The 20133-nt window shown below is 38.0% G+C and overlaps 1 protein-coding gene across 5 annotated transcripts in view; it reads left to right on the forward strand.

Moving 5' to 3' along the window:
* The window catches only part of FANCC (FA complementation group C), a 91458-nt gene extending 77571 nt beyond the window's left edge, over window positions 1-13887 (forward strand). For all 5 annotated transcript variants that reach the window (XM_040580387.1, XM_040580385.1, XM_040580384.1 and 2 more), the window contains 5 exons: window positions 3754-3829; window positions 4644-4725; window positions 8453-8624; window positions 11507-11707; window positions 13528-13887. In XM_040580387.1, coding sequence (XP_040436321.1) covers window positions 3754-3829; window positions 4644-4725; window positions 8453-8624; window positions 11507-11707; window positions 13528-13671 — 675 coding nt within the window. In that variant the 3' untranslated portion in view covers window positions 13672-13887. The remainder of the gene's footprint in view (window positions 1-3753; window positions 3830-4643; window positions 4726-8452; window positions 8625-11506; window positions 11708-13527) is intronic.
* Window positions 13888-20133: the final 6246 nt, after the last annotated feature.

Raw genomic sequence — 20133 nt, forward strand, 5'->3', positions numbered from 1 at the left:
CTTCTTGGAATTTGTGATCTCCTGGCCTTTAAATAGCAATGTGATTGAATATGTCTTCCGGCTTCAGGCAATATGAATTAAGGATGAAACTGCAGCTATATTACTTAATATGTAGGTGCTGTGCATGTTAATTTAATGCCACTCTGACTGCATGGCAGCAGCACACTGTGTAGCCCCAGGTGGGGGTGACTGGGTGGAGAACACAGGTAAAGATTCTACACCCATCAGACACCCAAGAGCTAATCCTGTTGTGCAGGGGATGTGTTTGTTTCAGGGTGAAAGTCCTTCACCTGCTGGCATTGTGACATGGACTATTGCCCATTTTTTTGAAGTGGTTTTAAATTTTAAGTTTCCTCTACTTTACTTGTATACGGTTTAATTCATGGGCCTCTAATTAAGGTGTTGTCTTCAATATTAGAATTCAAAATTGCTTGTTTCACAGTTTATGAATCTACTATAATGTTAACTAACAGTTGGCATACCAAAATGCAGGCACAGAGTGCTTCCTAAACTTCGTTTAAATCAGTCATCGTATTTTTTGTCATACCAATATTACATATGTTCATAAGGCACCCATCTTTGTGGTATCTTGGCAGGACACAATGTGCTTCATTAGCATTTTACAGAGGAGTGCTAAAATCATTAATGACGGAAGATGAAGAGGGTTCTAGCTGGGTCATCTAAGAACTTAGGAATATATAGTATAGTTAATTGAAAAAAGGCTAGGCAAAAAGATGTGTCCACAAAATATTCAGAAGAACCAGGTCATATCTGGTAGTTGCACAGGTTTGCAAGGTAGGAGGAGAACGATTCTCTGTTGCAGTATGACACTGGTCAGAAATAGCTGTCTTTTCTAAAAGCTTTGTAGACCATTTAGCGAGAACAAGATTGGGCAGGGGCAGAAAAAAGCTAAGGAGTGTGAAAAAACAATGCTGCAGGGTTTAGGAGTAGTCTTGTTTTGGGAGACTGAAAAAGGTATAAATGGAACATAGGGTTTAAACCTGCTTAGGAAAAAGACCATTTCTGTAGTCATTGAATAAGAAATTTAAGAATGGGTGTACTGAGATCACTGTTGGGATAATCTTTTCCATGTTTTGTACAAGCAGATTTTCTTCAAGTTTGTGATGAAATCTGACCTAAGGATATTTTTGGTCATGTTGCTTGTGAATTCATGAACTTAATGTTCATGGTTTTATTTGATGGAAATTATAATTTCCTCCAGGGTTATTTTCCCTTGATCATTTCAAAATTGTCAGTTTTTCTTTTAATTTTTTTTTTTAATTTTCAGTTTTCACCTGAGAATTTTCTTCTAAATAGCTGGATAAATATTTTAAGCCAGCATTCAACTTTTGTTTCCTGGTATACATCGTAGCCATTGTTATAACCAGCCACATCCAGACTCGTTCTGTCTCTTTATACCTTGTTGTGCACTTTGTGATGGCTTATGTAAGGAAGGAACTGTCTAAAATACTATGTTTGTATGATGGGATGCAAACTTTTTTGCTTTGCTTAAACAGTATGCTGAAAACCGATTTTCACTTACTTTACAGTGCTGTTCTCATATGTAACATGCTGTTGGTTTTCATGGCTACTACTAACTGTGTGAAAAGTCCATTTTTCGTGGGGATTTTTGGTGCAAGCTAATTGAGTACATGCATAATTTAGTATAGGGATTATTATTTTTTGATTAATGTAATTTGACTTGACAAGTAGACTTTTAGAATCTTACCATACCGGTGATACACAGACTGTCTGATAATACTGTATATATTAGTGTGCTGTAATTTCAATTACCGGTTGTTACAGAACAAAAAAATTAATAGAGAATGTGTCATTCCCTTTGTTTATAAGATGCATGCATGTATATCCAAAGGAAATGAGTTACTAAATAAGGTCTTTAAATCTGTTGGATTTAAAAATTTATCACATTTTGTAGAGTCTGTGTTCCCCATCTGTGTGTTGAGAGATTATATATTTGCTAAATAGTCTATTATTCCTAAAGAAAGGAGACAGAAGGTCTAAGGTCATTGGTGTGGAGACTTGAAGACTGAAATGACAGACTCATAGAGTGGGTGAGGTTGGAAGGGACCTCTGGAGGTCACCTTGTCCAGCCCCCAGATCAAGCAGGGCCACCTAGAACCAGTCACCCAGGACCATGTCCAGTTGGCTTTTGAGTATCTCCAAGGACTGAGACTCAGGAACCTCTTTCGGCAACATGTGCTAGTGCTCAATCACTTTCACAGTAAAAAAAGGGAAAAATATTTTTTGATACTCGAATGGGAACTCCTGTATTTCAGTTTGTGGCTATTGCCTCTGGTCCTGTTACTAGGCACCACTGAAGAGAGCCTAGCTCCATCTTCTTCGCACCCACCCTTCAGGTATTTACAGACATTGATAAGATGGCCTTTAAGCCTTCTCTTTTCCAGGCTCTCTCCACCTTCCCTCGTACGAGAGGTGCTCCAGGCTGTTAATCATCCTTGTGGCCCTTTCTTGAACTCTCTCGGGAAGTTCATGTCTCTCTTGTACTGAGGACCTAGAAACAGACATAGTACTCCAGGTTTGGCTGCTGAGTGGCTGCTCACCGGAGCTGAGGAGAGTGGAAGGATCAGCTCTCTCGACCTGCTGCCAACCCTTTGCTTAATGCAGCTCAAGATTCATTTGCCGCCTTTTCTGGCAGCAAGGGCACATTGCTGGCTTATGTTCAACCTATTGCCTACCAGGACCCCAAGGTGCTTTTCTGCAAAACTGCTTTCCAACTAGTTGGCTTCCAGAATGTACTGCTGCCTGGGATTGTTCTTTTCCAGGTGCAGGACTTCATACTTTCTCCTTGTTGAAGTTCATGAGGTTCCTGTCAGACCATTTCTCCATCCTGTCAAGGACCTTCTCCCAGTTTTGTGTCATCAGCAGACTTGCTGAGGGAACACCCTGCCTTATCATCCAGATCAGTAATGAAGGTGTTAAATAGAACTGGACCCAGTATTGACCCGTGGGATACACCAGTAGTTACTGGCTCTAGCTAGACTTCGTGTCAGTGATCATTGCCCTCTGGGCCTGGCCATTTGAACAGTTTTCAGTCCACTTCAAAGGGAGTTCATATTGCACTTGCACATGCATGCTACACATTAGACATGCTTGTAGTAGATGTTTGCAGAGCAAAAAGATTGAAGGTATGCTGCTGGTAGTCCCAGTTAGACAAGCAGCAATGTTCATGGCATACAAATAGCATGCACCCAGATAAACAGAGGACAAGTCTGTTATCTGTGACTACTCCACCGTGTACTGAATCAGATCCTAAGAATTTTAGGTGTTCATGTTTGAACAGAAGGCAATAATCTACATCACAACCTCAGATTCTGTAGATGTTACTAGTTCTTTGTTTAATATGAACCTGTTTGCACTGGAAAATGAAATTAAACTAATTAGCATCTCTTTTAACCTCTGCATTTTAAGTCTGAAGACTTGTGATAGGAGGGAAAAAACTCAAGAATATTAAGATGGAATTTTCTTCATACTCTGCACCCTTTTTAATAACATGTATTTTAAAAATCCATATTTTTTTTCTTTCTAAGCAAGCTTTTTCTAAATATCCACCTTCTTTCTTTATGCAATTTCCCTGAACTAAGTGTAGAGTTACTTTTATGTTCTCTCGCTTCAGTCTGTATTGTTAATTACTACCTTAGAAGAGATTGTTCACTGTGGGTTTGTTTTAAAAACTGCCCAGAAAGCTCTTAAAATAATAATTCTGTTTCTTAGCATAAATTTCCACTGAAGGCCTACTTCCCTTACCATCACCAGCCTCTTGTAACAGCTTTACTGAGACGTCCTTTTGGTAAGTGTCTTCATGAGGTATTTGCAGCATTAGCCAACCTGCGTTTTCTGTATATATGTCTTAAAAATAACTTTAAAAGGGATGAGGATAAAATTTTGCCACTTCCTAAATGGGATGTGTTGACTTAGCAATTTTAATAATATTCTTTTAATGTATTTTTTTTCAGGAACATCTGATTCTTATGTAACAATAATACAAATGTAACCTTAAAAAAAACTAAACCAGAAGTGAATAACAAAGAAAGAGTGCATAATTTTGTAGGAATGAAGATAAGTTACTGAGCTTGTAAAAATGCTAAATATTCTTACCTTATAATATTAGGAATTGTGGTTATGAAAATGTTCATACCTATATTACAAGAAATAGCCTTGCCATTTGTCTCTGAAGCTTGAATTCTGCTTATACTTCAGATTGCAAACCTAATTTTATTTTCAGGTTTCCCATTTTTATACATGAAGAAAGCACTGCTCAGTATACTACAGTTTTTCATGAGCAATAATTTCAGCTCAGTATAAGATCCTGTCAGACCACTGATAATATATTTATATTGAGGTAGTGTTTACACAAGTGTACATCAGCCTCATTTGAATATTCCTAGCTATACTTCCTCACATTGCTTTCTCAATGAAATGTTCTAAGAAACATAGTAATAGCTATTGATGAAAACTGGGAAATTTAAAAATGAAATTTTAAATGCTGATATCTGTATCAAGTTGCACAAGTTTTAATGCTAACTTAATATGGTTAATCTCACTGTTCTGTTCTAGTTGGACAAAGTAGAATTTTAAGTTTTATTTTTATCCTTCCTCCTCAGAAGTGCCAGCTACACACTGGTCTCAACACTTGAAACATATTTCAGATATGCTCAAAGCTTTAGTAGAAGATAAAAACATAAGGTAAGCAGTATTATATTTTCTAACCTTTTGTCCTTTGCATATGTTATTTTGTGAAAATCATGTTATTTGAAGACTTTAGTGGCTGCATTTCATCATTTTCTTGTTAATCTTTAAATAGAGCTTTGTTTTAAAGAATAGGACTTAGACTAATTGAATCTGAACTTTTGTAGCACCTATAGACCTGACCAATAAGCCTCTGAGTAAACAGAATCTCCTTGTTCCTTTCATTTCAACAAATAGCTAGCTCTGTACCAGAAATGCCTACTTGCTTACTCTCCCATTTCTCCCCCAAAACTTTTAAAACCGATTCTGGATTCAATAACAAGAGAACTTTTCCAGTCAAAAAAAAGCAGCTAGTATTGGAAAGAGCCTGTTGTGAGTGGTAGTGTTTTATGAAGGAGCTTGTATTAGCTTTCTGCAGGCTTTGTAAACATCCAAACTCAACTTGATTTTTTTTTTCTAGATGCTGCTAGATTGCAGTACCATTTTTTGCTTTATTACTCTTTGAGCTGACACCCCATGTCTCTGACCTGTTGCCCTTAGCTTTTTTTGTCCAGATACTTGTTATAATGACTGATGGTGTTTGTCTACACAAATTCTGCTTTGATAGTAGATGCTGTAGGACTATATGAAAAGAATGAAGTAAGATACATCTCTATCTGTTTCTGCCCTGCAATTCTTTCTTATCCAGGTGTGTGACAAGACCTGGCTCGGCTAGAGCTTTGGATGTGAGTCTTCCTCTGTTCCAAGACAGCTTTTCAAAGAGTGTTGAACAGTTTTTAAGTTAAAATAAACCAATTTAGTTTTTATTTAAAACATGAAATATTTAAATAGAGACATAGAATGCCTAGGCCAGATAGACTTGCAAAACAAAGATACCCAACTGTCCCCCTGTGTCCTGGAAGACAGATACTGTAACTATGCTTGGTTTCAGGTAACTCATGGAGGCTTTTATTTTTGTTGTTGAGTGGCAGAAAAAAGCTTTTTGCTGTTCCCTCTGAGGCCAGACTGTCTGCTGGCAGCTTCTCACTTTCTGTACAAGCTGCAGTTCAGTGTTATGTCTCACTGTTCATCCTTGAAGTCTGTAAAACCTTTCCGCCCTTGGAGTGTGACCTGACCCTGGCTTGTTAAAAGAACACATAATTCAACCTTAGAACAAACAAATAAAGCAAATATCATCCATCATAATGTGTTACAATAATAGAAGCATGTCTGTTCTCCTTTTGTGGCCTAGCCCTTTCTTGGCTTCTGTTGTCTTTTTCCCTCTTTGCTTTGATAATACACTAGGTTAAATAGTATTATACTTCCCAGAATATCTTCTTACTTCCTTTAGAACTCATGCAACAATTATGTTTTATACCAAACCCCTCTCAGTTATGAAGAAAGTGGATCTGGCTTAAGTTTTTAAATACTAATATCCATGAGGAAACTGTATTCAATTTTCTTTCATTGCTTTATTCCTGATTCTGCATCCTTTCTACTTAATAAGATTAACAAAGGAGCAAAAAATACTACTATACAGGATATCCTCTTACTTCTTATAGTCGGTGCTCTCTGTTTATATAGCTTGTTTTTCAATGGTTTTATTTTACACCAAATCTAAGTCTTACAGCAAGGTGCTTTCTGTGTAGTTCTAATCAACAGATTTCTTCTGTACCATTATTTGTTATTTTATGTAGTAGTCTCAGTGAACAGTAAATGTTATGTGACATTTTAAACCAGAAATCAACTGATGTACATTTTGTGTGGGGATGTCCCAGAAAAAGTGAAGGGCCACTTTTGGCAATCAAAGTGGAGGAGTTGACATAGGTGCCACTACAGAGTAGGAGGCAGAAACAACAGTAGGGACAGAGGTGGGAAGCACACAATTCCAACCAGACATTGTGATGGTACAAGGAAGTTACTGTGAGTTGTAAGTGCAGTGGTGCCTAGGCTGTCTTAGCAAGAATTAATTTCTGTTCTGCTAAGTACCTGTTAAAATTAGTTTAATCCTTAAAGTCTAAGGACTTTTATTTACCCTTTGAGCTATGAACATTACCAGTCATAAATACTGTCAATCTACCCTAAGTATATTTATTTGTCCTTAGTAGTTAACTTTTAATTTAATTTAATTTAATTCCTCCTTTGGTTGTAAATCACTGGGTTTCAAAGCTAGCCTATCCACTTAGGTTGTCACAGCATTCAATTACAGTCAGATAAGTAGATTATTTTGCTGAGGGAGGGCTGTTGTCCTAGATAATTATCACGTTTGTTTTTTCGAAGGTCTTTAACATTGCATGTCCAGATTCTAGTATGCTATTCCTTTAGCTAAGGATTTTTAGTCTCAGATTTTGTCATACATCTCTAGTTCCTCACGGCCTGAGCCATGCTGCTGCCCCTCCGAAAGCTGTGGAATATCAGCAATGGTGGCCTTTATAGCGGTCACCTCAGTACTCTACTTTCTCTCTGTAAGTCTATGTAAATCTCTTGTATCTGATCTTGGTGAGCATGCTTATCCAAAAATACTGCTGTGATGGATTTGTATCCTAGGAATAAGATTTTGAGACCCTGAGATTCTGTGGCATATAGACAATATCATTTACAGGTTCAGTAATTTCTGTGACACCTATAGACAACATCACCAATATACTCCAGACATAGAATACTATCTGCACACACCACACCTTCATCCATAGAACTGTGTCTCCCACCTCTTCAGAAGGTTGTAAAGATAAAGCAGTTTATTCCAACTAAGACCTTGTCATGTTCCCTAGATGATGTGATGGTATCAGACAACTTTATCAGCTCCTGAAATTTCTAAGACCTCTTAGAGTTTCCTGGGAAAGGTAGCACAGCAGTTCTTGGAGTCCCCAGGAGTAAAACATTAGCAAAAGCTTGAAGAATTAGAGGTTTTTCTTAACTTAATAGGAATTAGTTTAAGTTCCTGTGTCTTAACAGCCTTCGATTTATCTGTCTGTCCTTGCATCCACACACAGTTTGAGTTTTTTCTTTGGAGACATCTACCATTAATTTGCCTCTCTCCATTATTTCTCTATTCTTTAGTCTTAGCTTCAGAAAAGTACATGTAAGAAATTGTAGAGATGAGATGAGGCCCATTCTCTCCTTTCTTTTTCTTACTGCAGTAACCCAGTTGTAAATATCTTCAAAATTTTCATTAAAGAGGACCTGAATTGTAAGTCAAGAGATGAGTAACATTAAACACTTTATATTTAGTCCATCTAAATGTAATTCCTCATGAATTACCAAAAAACATGCACCTCATGAATTACCAAAACCAAAAAAGTAACCCTGGAAAGCAAAGAGAGAAACTGGAAGACAATATAAGGCAACAGTATGTTAGAATACAACTTTTAAGGTGTGATTTAAAGTTTTGAAAGTCCTTTAACTAGAGAGTATAAATGATAAGGTTTAATTTTATGATGTGTATTTTAATACTTAGTATAGTGTCACAGTTTATTAGAAAATGGTGTAATGGATAGTCTGTTCTACTGACAAAGTTAATCAGGGAGTAGCACTGGGTATCATTTGATTGTGACTGCAGCTAATTGAGTATTATATGGCCGTATGCTTAGCAGGTAAGGCATTACCTATTGAAGAGTAGTTTAAGGATTTTTATTTGAAGAGTAGTTTAAGGATTTTTATTTTCATGCCTGCACCTTTTGCAGTTAAGACATTTTAAAATGTTATATAACAAGACATACTTAATCGTATCTTTGTTATTTTCCAGTTGTCTTGCTGACCTCTTTGAAATCTGGTTTTTGGTTGCTCATTTTGGGGAATGGCTGGATATTGCGGCAGAAGAATTGCTGAAGGGTGCTGTAGAACCGGATGCTTTGCTGTGGCTGCTGGCATTTTACTACTGTCCTCAGAATGAAAATCAACAAAGGACTCAAACAATGGTGGGTAATGTACAGATAGTAAGCAGCGATAAGCAGTCAATAGTTTGCTTATATCTTATTGCTATAAAACAAATAGTACAAACTAGAAAAATGAAAGGTTTACACTGGTGAAGGTATTGGCTTTACAAGGTCTTCTGGGAATTGTGTTACAGTGTAGAAGTTGAAAGATAATTTTGGTCAATTTTCTTGGTGATGTTTAGAAAACACTTTTCCTCTTTTTAAATTATATTATATAGATTAGCACCTTCTTGGCTTTCTTTTGGATAACTTGGGTGCTTTTAACACAAGTAAAACTACTCTAGGAATGGTAGTTTTTAAATCACCCTGGCAGAATTCAGCATTCCTGTGTTATGGCACCTTCTGAGAAGGAAACAGAAGATATTGCGACAACAGTGGAAGCGGTAAAGATTATTTTCAGACACAGCCCTGAATACTAACCTTGCCCATCTATTCTAGTTTCTCTAATGTATCTTTACAGATTTTTGCCATGTACAAGATTGCAACAAGTGTGTTGTCTGCCCATACTCTCTGTTTCTAACAGAAGGAAGCAGTGTTCTGACCTCACACACTGTACTGCATGAAGAGTGCTGCATGTCTATGTGTGCATGGAAGTACGTGAAAGCCTTTAATTTAGGCCTATTATGCAAGCTTGAACTAGCCCAAGCAATCTGATCTACAAAGCCCAGATTCAAAATTTGGCTGCAGCATCTCTAGTTTTCTTTAATTTGAAAATGGATTCTGTTTGGTTTAAAAATACAGCTCAGTACACCGTGCTAGAAAAACCTTCATTTGACCTCTAATGGTCCATGTACATCAGAGTTCTGCAATATTTTATTTCCTTCCCTTCCCTTTCTGCCACCCAGATGGCACTGCAAATGCCAAGTTCACTTCCCAATCACTTTTCTTTTTTTTTTCTCTTTAATTTCTTATAGTCTGGGAGTCAGGTGGGATGTTGGCTGAGCGGAGATAGGTTAGAGCTACAGTGAAGTAAAGAAACCAGGGCAGGTTTTAGAATGCATGTTTTGGGAAAGAAGGAAATACCCAAGCAATAAATGTGAGTGAATGAAGCTGAAGGAAAATAGTGCAGATCTATGTAGGGAATATTGTTCTAACTCCAGCACCACAGAATGAAATCACATTGTCCTGTATATAAAATCATCTCCCTGTGTGTCCTGTATTCTATCAGTTTGTTGTTCTGTCATAACGTATGACACATTTTAGTGAGAGAAAAGCTTTTCCACTGACAGCCCACGCAGTTACTCATCTGTTCCCAGAGGTCTAATATTTCAGCTCATTATGATTCTTTTCTGTAGTTAAGTAAGACTTTTTTTTTTTTTTTTCCCACAGGTCAGGCTACTTCAGAAGCATTCCCACAGTTCATGCAAAGCTTCTGCCTCTAGTTAGATATTTGCTTTTTCTATTAATTTGTCCTTTGGCAGGTTAGCTCTTAGCTCTTTCAAATGGAGTGGTTTCGTCCTCAACCCCTGCACCTTTCACCAGTTAAGGATTAATATGGGATGGGAACTTTTGGCAGATGCCAAGTTGGATGACTTTTCATTCAGCATATTTTTGTGTGGAAGGGTGTGCACTCCTTACTTAAGATTTTGTCTACCTGCTACTTACTTTAGGTAGCAGTTTATATATCAGCAAAAGTGGAATACAGAGTTTAAATGGTTTAAAGAAGAAAAAGGCTACTTTTGCTGTTCACTAGACTTCACTTATATGCTCAGGACTGAATATTCTGCTCCTCAATATTTATTCATTTGTTGGCATCCTTTCATACCTTTAGACTGAAACACTGGAGGAAAAAAACCTGGAGGCTGGTCATAGTAACTTTGACACCAAGGATGAGTCTCCTAGGGTACTTGAGCTCATGGAGCAGAGCCTGCTGCTATTAGTCTGCAGCCTCAGGCACATGGGATGGAGGCACACCAAGAACAGGATGCACAGAGGGTTAAAGAATCTTGAAAATTCCATTTACTTTGCCTTAGGTTTTGGTGTCATTTGTTTCGTCACGTGTAACTGTGGACATGATTCAAGAATAGCAGCTTTTTCAGACTACTTGATGTGGAATTGTTTATAGGACAGGGCGAAATCAGGTAAATGACTGAAACAAATTGCCCTAGTGAACATGGTTGATAAATGAGTATCTTTTCCTTGTGGTCTGTAGTGGTATATTTTTCCATTGTCCTTCCACTTAATTAATTTGTGTTTTTTTCTACCAGTTTTTTAGGTTTATTTTTAATATAGTGAACAAATTTTTTAGGTTTTTTTTTTGAATAGTTGCTTATAGTTGTTGGTTTTTTTCATTGTGTAAGTGCCAATATCTTCTGGTTTTGACTCCCAGTAAAACTTAGGTTTTATTGGCTAACTCAAAAGGTAAAAACATAAGCTGTGGACAACACAGGAAGAAGGAAAAAACTGTGTTCTTGCTGGAACATTTTATCAGCCAAGGTCAGGTTGCATGGGAATTTAATTGATTTGTAGCAGTAATACTGAAATGAGCCCTTGAGGAGTCTCTGTTCTTTTTCCCACAATGCAAAAATCTGACAATGTTCTGCTGAGGGACTTTCTTCATTTCCTTTTATTATTAAAAAAGGTCAAATCCTGGCTTGACGCCCTGCCTGCTTAATTTGCAAGACCAAAGAAAGTTAAAAAATCCATTCTGTCCACCTCTGTGTGTGTGAATCAGTGTAAAAGAAATGCGTACAGCCCTTCCTTCCCTGTTCTCCCTGCTGTTTAAATTCAAACTCTTTTCATGTTTGGGTAGTTTCTGCCAAGGTCTCAGTTTCCTGTTAGTGAATAAATCCAAAGGAAAAAATACCATAGGTATGACCTTTACTCTTTTCTGATCCTGCGTCCTTTGAAATTGTTCCCTACAGGTAGAAGCTCAAGCAGTCTACAATCATCTAATGATGCTCTGCAGCTGTACAGTCCTCTCTGTCAAAGATCTGGAGGCTGCTGTATACAGTATAATGAATACAGGGCAGTATCATAACCAGTATCTTGTAACACATCTTCTTACCAACTTTCTGCTTTTTTCTTCTGGTGGACATATGATTGCCCAGGAATGTATTTACCATGTAAGTGTTTCTTCTTTTTTTTCAGTTTAAGTAATTTTAAATATTTTTTTTTTTTTTTGCTATTTTGGATTTACATTTGTATCTCTTAATAGAGAAAACACTTAACAGAGAATTAAAGAAGAATGTGACTACAGCAGCTATGCCCAACCTGCTACATATCTATTTCAGCTACAGTGCAAATGATTCTGCTTTTGACACTTCTTGACAAGATCTCACTGAAAAGGTTGCTGTCCTGACTATACAGCTGCAGAAATATTTGGAGTAGTATCTTGCAGTTAAGGGATACCTACAATTTATTTACACCTGGCATAGGTAGCATGTGCAAACAATTTGCTTTTCCCAGTTATAAATCACTCCTTAATTATCCAGTTGCTGCAGAGGTGATGGAACTGTCTTCTCACTGTTTTCCATTATGTAAAACAGCTAGTCACTAATTGTTACTGTTGCTCAGTGCTTTAGCAAAGCTAGAGAGGAAGATTGTGTGATAACTGAGAGAAAAAAGAACAAAGACCTGGGAGAGCGTCACTTAGGGTGTGAAAAAGCTGGGGAGGAGTAAAATGTTGGGGGCAAGCCACAGTATCTTGCTATTGTTAATGACAGCCTTCAGATACATTGGTGCAGACGGTGAAATGAGTTTGTGTCTCTCAAGGCAAACAGTGCTATCTCAATATGAGATTAGGAGTTTATTCCTCTCTAACTATAAACCCATACTCTTCTAAGAAGCACAAACTTGTTTGTGTGTGGTTGTAGCACTGAAAAGTTCTTCCTTTCAGCAGCAGCATGCTCTTCCATCTGTATATGGCATGTGTAGGAGTCTGATTTTATGACAGAGGGAACTGGAAACCTATTTTGGTGGTTATTGCTTCTGGCTGACTAAGCAGACATAACATTTTTCTGTTTAAGAAGGGCTTAAACATTTTACGTTTAAGCATTTTATGTGTAAGTTCACAAATGGTAATTTCTTCTTAGCATAAGAATGTAATAGAATTAAGAGGGTTGTATTTTACAGTCTGCTGGCTTTAGTTTCTCTTGAGGAGTGTGGCTGTTGAGCAGTGATGCTGTAACGTACTGGTCTGCTACTTAAAACCTCTTCAGGGAGTTGGAAGGCTATTTCTTGATTCTTTATAGAAAGCAACATAACTGACATTCAGAACTCCCCAATATTCCCCAGTGTAGGGTGGTCATGAGGTATTGTAGGTCAGAGTGTGTCGGCCTGATTAATTTTGACTGGATCTGTGTAATCATTAATGTGTAGCTGGGTTTTTCATGTGATTTAAAAAGGCCTGAATGGTGTGGAAACAACTTGTGGTGCACGGCAGTGGTTCTGGTTAGCGTAGTGAACCTTTGGATTAACACATCAGGTCATGTGGAGTAAAGTCCCTCCTGATCAGCAAAAATTGCAAGTTAGGGTTTTTTCCTGTTACTTTGTCATCTTTTGGGGGTGGGTTTTATTTTTACTTTTGAAAACTTTACAGGATTGAATTGTCTTCCCAAACTCACCGAGAATCTTCATGTACTTTTAGTTGTTTTCTAAGGACATGACCTTTAAATGGTTACACTGTCTGTCCATTTGTGTTTCCTTTAAAAACTTTCTGATCCCTTGGTTTGTTTCAGTTAAATATGAGAGAAATTGCTCAGTTCCACCAACACATATGAAAAAAGATGCCTTGGGCAGAAGTTGGTGTTGAACTCAGAGTATCTCACATGTTCAGTGTTGAGGGACAAATCTGTGGCTTTGTTGCAAATATTAATGGAGAATTCTTAGTATATTTAGCAACATAATTATAAAATTATTCCCCATGTTCTCTGTTTCCCTGCAGATTACTGAGACAACTGCTACAAGCAAAGAAGTGTGTAGCCTTCTTATCCGTACTGCATACAGAATTAACCATAATGGAGAAAAAAACCAAAGGGCCGTGAAGCTGCTGAATGAACTTCTTCAAAAACTAACACTGAAAGTTTAGATTTTTTCATATCATCTATTTATCAAGCCAACAGATTAGATTTTTATCCAGGTGTCAGACTTTCATCAATGTCTTGCACTGCAGGTTACTAAGGGCAGAAATATATATCTACGTAAGCATACACCAAATTCTTTCATATATATTTGAAAATAATACTTTGTTTGGAAATATTAAACTTTTAGAACATAACTAAATATTAAAGATGCTTGAAAATTGTGTTCTGAGCACTTCCTTTAACAAGACACCTACATCACTGAAAGCAGTACACTCATCTCCTTGTTGTTTATCTGGCTGAAAATCCGTTTTTCTCCTAAAGTACACATGGTTTCATTAGCAAATTGCGTGCAATTGCTTGGTTGGTAAGTTGTTCCTAAAATGTTTTGTTCTATAATTCCGCTTTTATGAAACAACCAATGATGAGAGTTAGTGATTCATGGTGAATGCACACTTATGTACTCAGGAAATCAACTGTGTTTCCTGAACTCTTTAGTTCTTTTTGAAAATTATTGCAAAACTAAACTCCTCTCAGATTTGCCAAATGATTTTTTTTCAGGACTGCAGCTTTCACAGGACAGTGTTCTCTGCAAAGTACCATACCAATAGCTGGTCTTTGTCAACAGGTGCTGCAGGTAGAAGTTTGCTTTCAGTACAGCCTATTTTCAGTGTGCCATGATGGGTGCTGTTGATTTGTTTAAGAAATCTTTTTCTTTTTTTTTTTTTTTTAATTTCAAACAAAACAGGGCAAGCACAGCATAAGCATAAGGAAACTTTTCAGTTTGGGGGACGAATTTCCTAAAGGGAGTATATGGTTGCAAGTCATGTCCTTCCTTTTTGTGTCCAGAGGTAGTTTACTTGCTGCTTTGTCTGGGTTTTTTTGTCTCATGCAAAGAGCATGGACAGGGAGTAATGCTTTGATGTTTCACCCTTAGGAAAATATTTGTCCCAAGAAGTTTTGTGTACCTGTTTCTAGGTTAACTAGAAAAATAAACATGTAATGGCAAGTAATGACAGAGGATCTTAACTTTTTTCAGAAATCTGTTCTGATATAATACCTGCCTTCAAGTCAACACTTGTGCTATGTTCAAAGATGCTGCTTGGAATACTGTTCTTGCATATAAAATCAGAGACATGTATCTTAATGTGGCTTCCTGAATGTAGCATTTGTTTTTGAGCAAGGGAAAAGAAAAACAATGTACTTAGTGTCCCTTGGCTGTAAGAAGCGGTCGGATATTTTCTGTAAAGCTGTTGAGCGATTTCTTACGATTTTGTTCCCAGTGAGTCATACTGGACCAAATTATACCAGTTACATATCCTCTTAGTCAGTTTGTTAATGTTTGTAATATTTGATTCCAGTGTATGAAGAAAAAGTAAATCTGTAAGAGTTACTGAAGAAAGGTGGGGGGGTTTCCTCTTTGAGGTGGGTTGTATTTTTTCAGTTCTTGGTAGCCACACATACCTAAAAAAATGGAATCGAGCAACCCAGTTTCTATTCCCTGAATATCATGCCTGAAAAGCATGGGATTAAACTAAATTATTTGTTGATCACAGACTCTGAGGTATTTGTCTAGTGGAAACACATGTGGAGTGTTCTACCTAGAATGAGGAATAATCTAAAATTTGTCCCCAAAGGAAGAATGATATTTTTTTTTCTTTAATTTCTAATCCAGTTGTTTGGTGTGAAATTCTTTGGTTGTCCTTAAATTCTCTCCATATTACAGCTATATGTAATTTTAACTACTTAAAAGAAAGATTGGCAAAGAGAAAGAGTTGCAATATATGATTCTTGCAGATTTGTTAGGTGATAGATATGGGTATTATATTTATATGTGTATTACAGTTGTTGGAGATGAATTTGTAACTGTCCTTTTACAGCGCAGTAATATTTTTTTTTCCCACCAGCAAAACACATGGAAATTCTTCTAACTTTCTTAAACAAAATTAATATCCTGTGAAACAGGGATAGGACAATCCAAGTAGGAAGGAAATGTGCAGTGAAGGGAGAAAGAACAAAGCTAGTTGTGAATTAGTACATTCTTGTTTGGCTTCTTAAGAAATACTGCATGATTTAAATATTGCAAGGAGAGTTTGCTCATTTTATGCTTGCTTATAGGCTCTTCTAAGGAAGAAACCTAATTGATGCTGTCTGTAGCTTAAAAAAGATGCATCTGTACTGGCATTCTTTTTGCTTTATTTAGCATAGTTGTTATAAATCTTTGGTATTTCTTATTCCTTGCTCCTTCACAGTGCTTGAATTATGATCTAACTTTGATGTAAACCATGATTTTGTGGCATGTTGAAGCTACTTTAGTTAGTTTGCCAGTGGAAGGCAACAATGTGACTTGGTAGATATGAGTAATGGAAGATTTCTCATATGGTGGGTCCTGCATTAACCGTCTAACATGCGTCATCTCCTCTGTAATCACTGCTTTCTGGAAAAGTTCTTTTCAGGGCTGTACTTTTACTCAGAATCAGCCAACAAGTCCTGAAATCAGGCTTCAAGTAGCTTGTTCCCTTCCCTCCAATCTCCTTGTCAGCACACACCCTAATCCTGGATATTCTACTGAATGTAGAGATCTTTTCAAAATTTTTATGCTTCAGGTTGTTTCGAATAAGAATACAAACAGTGTATTTGACTTGTTACTTGATGATGCTTCTTTCGAGTCTAAGACTGCTAAGTTACAGCTTTTCAAATTCTGCAGTTCCTAGCACCGGGCTGGGTCGTTTCTATGGATTTTGTTCAGATCTTAGTACAGTACATATACAAAGCAAAATACATTTTATTTTGTGAGGTAAGGTAAGAACAGATATGTTACTAGGTATTGCAATTCAGCTGACTAGCAGTAACATGTTAATCTGTTACTTCTGGGATTTGTGATCAAGTTTCCGTACAGCATTTTAAGTGCAAAGACGTGTTGACAGAAAGTCAGACTGAAAATGCAAGGGAGTTAATATTAGTTGTGGTAAGTTAGAATTCATGACATGGTGGTATATGTTTGGCTTGGTTTTAGGGGGATACAATCCAAAAAAATTCTGAAACATACAAGTTTAGGATTAAATGTCTAGCAAAAATTACTTGCAATTATTGAACAAAACACTACTAAAACAGGCTTACACATTTTCTTTGCTGTGTTATCCAGTGATAGAATAAAATGCTGTTTGTGTGCGTGAATAATGAATAATCAAAATGCAGTTTTTCTTGTGATAAAAGAAGGGTATAGGAAGGTGATGAACTTTGACACTGGAGTGCAGCTTTCTACTAGACACAAGTTTGAAAAGTGAAAACCAGAAATGTTACGGGAGGAGTCCTTCACCAGAACACCAAGCATGTTTTTGAATCCATATTGTCATACTTTCCAGATAACCTCAATGGGTTTGTTATGCAACCAGCATGTTTTGCTGCTGGGCAACACCAGAAGTTAAACCACTGTAGCTGAATTAGGTGGTGCTAGCAGGGGTCCTCAAACCTTTTAACCAGGGGGCCAGCGCGCGGATGCAGTGGCAGGCAGCCATCTGCGGCTGCTTGGTTCCCCCCCCGCCAACCCCCGGCGGGGGGGGGGGGGGGGTGGGTGGGGTGTCTGTAAATATCGGGGGCCGGATTGAGGACCCTGGGGGGCCGTAGTTTGAGGGCCCCTGTGCTAGAGGCATGCCATTGCCGTATTTGCATGTGAGCCTGTTTAAGTCCACCTAACTCTCTTGCAAGTTTTCTTTACTCATGATACAATTTTTCCTTTAATGCTTGCCTGGATTGAAAAGATATGTTCATGTTAGCAGTGTCATTTGCTGCCTTAGTAGAGAGTAGCTTATTCTGTGAATTTGCTGTTAGGTGGTCTGTTCACTAGTGAATGTCAAAAAGGAGCTTCCCTTGCTTGCTTTGGCCATCTTCCTTTAACTGGCTGGCTGGCTTCTGGAAAGGAATAAACCTCGTGAGCTCCTTCTGATGGCTCAATTGTACTTACAGTGACTGAGTCCTTTTTAGTGGCCAGGAGCCAGCTAGGCATAGGTACTGGATTGCCAATAGCCATTGAAACAAAAATTTGAAATGGCATCTGGCTGTAGCTGAGCTGTAGCAATATAGTCCATAGCTATGGATTATGCCTTAGTTTGCATTTTATATTCTTGCATATGTGTGAAGGGAGAGAGGGTGAGAAGGAAGAAAAAACCCAGCATGTTGAAACTCAGTTGCAGAAATTTAGCTGTGATTTTTATATACAATTTAATTGTAGTACTGATAGGATTAGGAAATAGCAATTCCATGTAAGACAGTTAACCCGAACATCAACAAGTAGCAGAAAAAAATCCAGCAATAATATGGTTGCAGTAGGTTTGTACATTTAACTAACTTCCCATCTCTTAACAATTTGCTATTTGAAAAGTATATTTCATAACTTCTCTATTATGTCATATGATAGGCTAATTTCATAAAAAAGCAGACCCTCAGGAACAATGATCCTCTACTTTCTATTATTTTGAATAAAAATATCTGTTAGGCCTATGAACTTTTGCAGATGCATATTGCCATCTTGAAAAGGTCACATTTGTACATATTCTTGACCATAATGAACAGTTCCAGTTAGTTATCCACATTCTGATTTACACTGTCGTTGAGACTTCCCATGCACGTGTGCCAGATCAGCCTGTATATACAGTATATTCACTCCTTGCTGTTTTGATTTGATTTCTTAGCTTGCAGGTTTGTTTTGAGGCTCCCAAAACAGGAGCATGCAATATGTCATTTACATGCTACGTAACATTTAATGTACAAGAAAGCAGCATTTCTTTGTTTGACTAATGATGCTGTAACTTCTACTGCATTTGTCTGAAGCTAGGACTTACATTTTTTTATTCCAAACTAACTTGTAACAGTAGCTGAAGATACAAATTTCCATCTGTATTATCATTCCCTGTAGAGACTAGCAGTAAGTATTTAAGTGCTTTATAATCTCATTGTTGTGCTGCACTTCCATATCAGATTGAGATGTCTGTGACTGGAGAGGGAAAAGCCAGTATCAAATTCCACTGAAGAAGAGGAGGCCTTGAAATTTGCTGCATAGTTAATTTTTAAGATGGAAATGAATGCTACACGTGTCTGTGAATTCAGGCATTATCTGTGAGTCTCTAGAAGGCAGGATCACTAACATCTTTTTTGGAGACCTGAGAAAAATACAAATGTCTCCATAGACCACTAAATTTCTTTTTCAGAAAAACGCATTGCAAAACCAGCTATTTGTTTTAGCTTTTCTTTCTTCTGGGCTTGCTTCTTTGCTAAGACACAGATGATAAGTGCAGAGCAATACACTGTATAGCATGCTTTGAAGGGCCAGACTGAATTGCTATGGTTGCTTGCTCTGGCCTGCCTGACCCAGGCCATGAAAGCATACAGAGCAAACGTTGAGGCCAAACCTTGCAATTAAGCTGTAACATCCATTTTGGAAAGATAATTCTGTTGGGATTTAAAGGTTTCAGATGATAGCTGTGGACTATTTTTCATTGTAGCTTTTCTGACCTTCATTTCAGCAGTTCTGCTTGGGCTTGCCACATTGGCAGAGCGAGCTTTCGGGCGCAGTTACTCTTTAGGCAGGAGCATAGCCTTTTCTTTCCCCTCTCTCCCTTTCTGCCCAACATCGAAGAGGAATAGGTGTGGTCCATAATGGGTTTCTAGAAGAAAGATAATCAAGCAACCAAAACCAGCTGGGCTTTGCTGGGGTAAAGTTAGGTAACAGTGCAAGTCATCCCATGTACCTGCCAGGGAAGGGAAGCTCCTTGCCTGTCAGCCCCTGCCTGTCCCTGTGTGTGTGGTGCCAGCTCTGCTCCCAGGCACTACCCTAGCACAAATTTTAGTCTGTTGATGACTGTTAATTTACACCCATAAAGTTGGTTTATTTTTAGTAAGATTCACTTTGTTCTGACAGTCTGTTCTGCCTTTCCAGCAGTTGAGCTAGAGACAGTATTTCTTCTTTTACCTCTCCTCTGTGGATGGGCAGGCTGTACACATGGTAGATCAAGCCACTTTATTTTTAAGATGGAATACCCCAAAGTTATGCAAACATCATCGAATGAAGTTAAAGAACTTGCATATAAAATCACACATTAGCTGAGGATCTGTTCTTTCTATTTCTACTGAGATCTTTCACATACATACTGATGTTTGACCCAGCTGGTGAGGGAGACAGCTGGGGGTGATGCCCCACTGGACCTGCTGCTGGCAAACAGGGACAGACTGGTGGGTGATGCGGTGGTCAGAGGACATCTTGGGCATAGCAATCACAGGATGGTAAGAGTTTTCAGTTCTCAGAGAAGTAAGGAGGGGGTTCAGTAGAACTGTTGCCTTGGAAGTTCCTGAGGGCCAACCCTGGCCTGTTGAGGAGCCTGGCTGACAGTCCCTCGGGAGGCAGCCCTGAAGGGCCAAGGGGTCCAGGAAGGCTGGACAGTCTTCAACAACGATATCTTAAAGGTGCAGAGGCA

The sequence above is a fragment of the Falco naumanni genome, chromosome Z (genome assembly GCF_017639655.2).
Source record: "Falco naumanni isolate bFalNau1 chromosome Z, bFalNau1.pat, whole genome shotgun sequence".
Lineage (NCBI taxonomy): Eukaryota > Metazoa > Chordata > Aves > Falconiformes > Falconidae > Falco > Falco naumanni.